Genomic DNA, 6,000 nt, shown 5'->3' with positions numbered 1-6,000 from the left:
GGCACAAGTCTACTAGCGGACACCTCCAAAGTTCCAACTGTCCCAACACTGGGACATTCCTTTACACGGGTCGCCCTCTGAATAAAACCCAGCATGCCTGGTAATGTTTGTCAAAGGGTGGTAATAATGTATGTAATACGGCTGTAATAAGGTATGACGCTCTATATTTACGTTAGTGTGGGCTACACATTTCGTTTGAACTTCAGCACAGTTCTCGGCAGTGTTCTGTGTGGATAGAAATGTGATTTGCTTAGTGGGATTGCGCTTCGAGTTTGCTCCACCCAAAGAGGATATGGGCTGTTGGAGCAGGGACTGGGTTATGTTGCCAAAAAAAATAGCCGTTAACTGAAGTTGCTGAACTATTGGAAAGCCACGCTGAGAAGTTCGGGGTAAAGTCCTATTTGAGTTTTAATCACATGGCATTTTAAGAATGCTTCAAAGATGGCGGTAGCTACAGTAATTTCGAGGAACGGAGTACAAAAAGTGGATTTTTGGAGGTTTTAGTGAGGGACCGATGGCACAATGTTTTGGCCAACTTGAACGAAGAAGCTCTAACGTTGAGTTGCGAGGACCTGGGAGAGAATGTGACCCTAAACGGCATCACCAATGGATCTTACGGGTGCAATGCAACTCACCCGGATCACACAAACAGTCCGAAAACTGCGGTGAGGACAGCTTTCAGGGATTTACAGGAGCAAGTCCCAGAGGCGATCGCAAACAGAAAACGATGTGTAAAAGTAATAAAGCAAGAGGTTGGAGGACTCGGCATCAGCATAAAGGGAGGGAAAGAGAATAAAATGCCGATACTTATTAGTAAGATCTTCAAAGGTCTGGCTGCGGATGAAACCCAAGCCTTGTATGTCGGTGACGCGATTCTGTCGGTGAACGGTGTGAACCTGCGGGACGCTACGCATGACGAGGCGGTGCAGGGGCTCAAACGAGCCGGGAGAGAGGTGACGCTCGAAGGTAAGAACGGAACGGGACCAACTGTCGTTCGATACATTCTTTCTTGGTGAAGTGTGGGGCCCCGGGGGCATCCTCAAATCTAAATGCAGGCTGCCAGAGGAATTACGCACATTAATATTTCTGCTCTCAAACATATGAGTGATCAACCTCTGTCAACTGGGTCCACAAACAAACATGATTCTTTTTTTTCTTCTTCGATTTTCTAAATACTTTCAATATTATTAATTTCCATATCGGCTCAATGCCGTGGCAAAAGGAAGCCCATTTGAAACTCCAAAATAGTTTTACATTTATTTGGGCAATAATGAAGATTAACTGAAATTCTTATCTTGTTTCTTGCAATAGCCTTCCGTGACTTTAAAGATGATTTATCGCGAAACTGTGATTCCTAAAAGATGTGTCTGGAGATTTGGTCAACTCAAATCAGGAATGAGCAGGGTGAGCTCTACCATAATGACCTCTTATTCATCTTCTCATTATTCATCTTCTCATGTAGTGCAACAAGACCACTTATGGTCTGTAAAGTTCTCAAATTAAGCAATAATGCAGGAGGGGTGTGGTTTATGGCCAATATACCACGGCTAAGGGCTGTGTCGGAGTGCCTGGACACAGCCCTTAGCCGTGGTATATAGGCCATATATCACAAAACCCTGAGGTGTATTATTGCATAAATATATTTAAACAAACAATATTGGAATTACCATGGTAACAACCAACTATCAACTCTCTCTCCCTGATTGATAGATCAAATCAAATGTATTTATAAAGCCCTTCGTACATCAGCTGATATCTCAAAGTGCTGTACAGAAACCCAGCCTAAAACCCCAAACAGCAAGCAATGCAGGTGTAGACGCACGGTGGCTAGGAAAAACTCCCTAGAAAGGCCAAAACCTAGGAAGAAACCTAGAGAGGAACCAGGCTATGAGGGGTGGAGATTATAAACCTAGAGAGGAACCAGGCTATGTGGGTGGCCAGTCCTCTTCTGGCTGTGCCAGGTGGAGATTATAACAGAACATGGCCAAGATGTTCAAATGTTCATAAATGACCAGTATGGTCAAATAATAATAATCACAGTAGTTGTCGAGGGTGCAGCAAGTCAGCACCTCAGGAGTAAATGTCAGTTGGCTTTTCATAGCCGATCATGAAAGAAAAGGAATTATTGAATGAAGTAAAACATCAACTCTGTCAGAGTGCTGAAAAATCTAATAGAATGATTGTTTTTATTGGGGATTTTTTAAATTAATTATTTTCCATACTTTACAAACGTTTGTATTTAACTTCTACTTTTATAAGGCAAAGATATATCTGTTTTGAGTATCTGTTGTCAACTCCGTAAGTGGCTTGTCAACTCTGTCACTTGATGGCTAACCACCTTAAAAATATATATTTTTTTGTGTGTCAATATTCTAAGAAAAGAATGTGTAATCACTGTTCTGCAACATTAAACAATGTAAGTATTTTCTGTACAAGACCAAAGGGTTCATGTTTGCTTTATACATGTTGTTTAACCTTCTAAATCTAGAAAAACTACAATTATGGAGCATTATATACTGCTATAAAACAAAACATTTTCACCTGCTAAAATAAATGTTTTCAATAGGCCTATCAGCAACGTCAACAGTTTACAGAATAAGGAAATAATATTATGTCCCTTGTTGATAAATATTTAGGCGACTCCCTCTCCGTGTTGCGAAATCAAATACTTTGAATTTCTGAGGAAATCTTTATCATCCAACCTTGGGAATCGTACATCACAGGACTGGGAGTGTAATATCAAGTTTTGCCCAAAACAACACAGGCTGGCTGGCTGGCACACACACACGCACGAACGCACACACACACGCACGAACGCACACACACACGCACACACACACACACACGCACGCACGCACGCACGCACGCACGCACGCACGCACGCACGCACGCACGCACGCACGCACGCACATACACACACACACACACACACACACACACACACACAGACACAACACACACACACACACACACACACACACACACACACACACACACACACGCACGCACGCACGCACTCACGCACGCACGCACATAAACAACCTCTACCTCACTATGTAACCAGACAACATAAACAACCTCTACCTCATTATGTAACCAGACAACATAAACAACCTCTACCTCACTATGTAACCAGACAACATAAACAACCTCTACCTCATTATGTAACCAGACAACATAAACAACCTCTACCTCACTATGTAACCAGACAACATAAACAACCTCTACCTCACTATGTAACCAGACAACACAAACAACCTTTACCTCACTCTGTAACCAGTAACCAGACAACATAAACAACCTCTACCTCACTCTGTAACCAGACAACATAAACAACCTCTACCTCACTCTGTAACCAGACAACATAAACAACCTCTACCTCACTATGTAACCAGACAACATAAAAAACCTCTACCTCACTCTATAACCAGACAACATAAACAACCTCTACCTCACTCTGTAACCAGACAACATAAACAACCTCTACCTCATTATGTAACCAGACAACATAAACAACCTCTACCTCACTCTATAACCAGACAACATAAACAAACTCTACCTCACTCTATAACCAGACAACATAAACAACCTCTACCTCACTCTGTAACCAGACAACATAAACAACCTCTACCTCACTATGTAACCAGACAACATAAACAACCTCTACCTCACTATGTAACCAGTAACCAGACAACATAAACAACCGCTACTTCACTCTGTAACCAGACAACATAAACAACCTCTACCTCACTATGTAACCAGACAACATAAACAACCTCTACCTCACTATGTAACCAGACAACATAAACAACTTCTACCTCACTATGTAACCAGACAACATAAACAACCTTTACCTCACTCTGTAACCAGTAACCAGACAACATAAACAACCTCTACCTCACTATGTAACCAGTAACCAGACAACATAAACAACCTCTACCTCACTATGTAACCAGACAACATAAACAACCTCTACCTCACTATGTAACCAGTAACCAGACAACATAAACAACCGCTACCTCACTCTGTAACCAGACAACATAAACAACCTCTACCTCACTATGTAACCAGACAACATAAACAACTTCTACCTCACTATGTAACCAGACAACATAAACAACCTTTACCTCACTCTGTAACCAGTAACCAGACAACATAAACAACCTCTACCTCACTATGTAACCAGTAACCAGACAACATAAACAACCTCTACCTCACTATGTAACCAGACAACATAAACAACCTCTACCTCACTATGTAACCAGACAACATAAACAACTTCTACCTCACTATGTAACCAGACAACATAAACAACCTTTACCTCACTCTGTAACCAGTAACCAGACAACATAAACAACCTCTACCTCACTATGTAACCAGTAACCAGACAACATAAACAACCTCTACCTCACTATGTAACCAGACAACATAAACAACCTCTACCTCACTATGTAACCAGTAACCAGACAACATAAACAACCGCTACCTCACTCTGTAACCAGACAACATAAACAACCTCTACCTCACTATGTAACCAGACAACATAAACAACTTCTACCTCACTATGTAACCAGACAACATAAACAACCTTTACCTCACTCTGTAACCAGTAACCAGACAACATAAACAACCTCTACCTCACTATGTAACCAGTAACCAGACAACATAAACAACCTCTACCTCACTATGTAACCAGACAACATAAACAACCTCTACCTCACTATGTAACCAGACAACATAAACAACTTCTACCTCACTATGTAACCAGACAACATAAACAACCTCTACCTCACTCTGTAACCAGGCAACATAAACAACCTCTACCTCACTATGTAATCAGTAACCAGACAACATAAACAACCTCTACCTCACTCTATAACCAGACAACATAAACAACCTCTACCTCACTATGTAACCAGTAACCAGGCAACCAAAGCCTGTATAAACAGTGTGACCTTCCCTGAGAGAACAGGGTTATTACAGTTGCACACACACACACACATACACACACACACACACACACACACACACACACACACACACACACACACACACACACACACACACACACACACACACACACACACACACACACACACACACACACACACACACACACACACACACACACACAGACAGAGCATGGTTATTACAGTTCAGCAGAAGGAAGTAGGGTCCCAGCAGGGTAGAGCAGAGGTCTGCTGTAATGATAAGCTCAAAGACAGTACGGGGTTGAAGTCAGAGGAGGCTAGTGGGAGGAGCTATAGGAGGGCGGCCTCATTGTCATCGCTGGAATGGAACTATTGGAACGATATCAAACATATGGAAAACACATGTTTGACTACATTCCATGTATTTCATTCCAGCCATTACAATGAGCCTGTCCTCCTACAGCTCCCCCCCACCAGCCTCCTCTGGTTGGAATGCATTGTCCTCCTGAGACATTCAGCGTCATGTGTGTGTGTAAAGACTGTTCTGAAGAGCTAATAACAATATGTACATACTGTAGCATGTTCAATGTGTGTGAATTATGAATGAAGCATGGGGATAATGTACAGCAATGACTACAACATGATTACAATGTATGCCTTTGAGTACACCGTGTATGAGATACAGTATTGTACTTGAGAAGGTGAGTTCTGGTCAGAGGAATTGGAGTGAAGATGAGGAAACAGCTGATTTGTGCTTTACTGTCATACTCCCGAGGACTCCCGTGTTTCAGCTTCTCTCTCAGTTGAAGCCCCACTACACCAGAGAACTCCCGTGTTTCAGCTTCTCTCTCAGTTGAAGCCCCACTACACCAGAGGACTCCTGTGTTTCAGCTTCTCTCTCAGTTGAAGCCTCACTACACCAGAGAACTCCCGTGTTTCAGCTTCTCTCTCAGTTGAAGCCCCACTACACCAGAGGACTCCCGTGTTTCAGCTTCTCTCAGTTGAAGCCCCACTACACCAGAGAACTCCCGTGTTTCAGCTTCTCTCTCAGTTGAAGCCTCACTATACC

General features: G+C 42.5%; 1 protein-coding gene and 1 long non-coding RNA gene across 2 annotated transcripts in view; one reads left to right on the top strand and one right to left on the bottom strand.

Moving 5' to 3' along the window:
• Positions 1–651: 651 nt before the first annotated feature.
• LOC127926922 (beta-1-syntrophin-like) overlaps positions 652–6,000 on the top strand; it is a 56,852-nt gene continuing 51,503 nt past the window's right edge. Inside the window, exon 1 of the mRNA XM_052512551.1 lies at positions 652–966. Within this exon, the coding sequence (XP_052368511.1) occupies positions 798–966 (169 nt within the window). The 5' untranslated portion in view covers positions 652–797. The remainder of the gene's footprint in view (positions 967–6,000) is intronic.
• On the bottom strand, positions 3,005–4,960 carry LOC127926924 (uncharacterized). The gene is made up of 3 exons (XR_008125445.1): positions 4,904–4,960; positions 3,488–4,788; positions 3,005–3,228 (listed from the first exon to the last, which is right to left on the bottom strand). It is a non-coding gene; the product is annotated as an uncharacterized LOC127926924 (long non-coding RNA).

This window comes from Oncorhynchus keta, unplaced genomic scaffold (genome assembly GCF_023373465.1).
Source record: "Oncorhynchus keta strain PuntledgeMale-10-30-2019 unplaced genomic scaffold, Oket_V2 Un_contig_862_pilon_pilon, whole genome shotgun sequence".
In the NCBI taxonomy this organism is placed as follows: domain Eukaryota; kingdom Metazoa; phylum Chordata; class Actinopteri; order Salmoniformes; family Salmonidae; genus Oncorhynchus; species Oncorhynchus keta.
The sequence above is the reverse complement of the archived record's forward strand: the minus strand, read 5'-3'. Positions and strand labels throughout refer to the sequence as shown.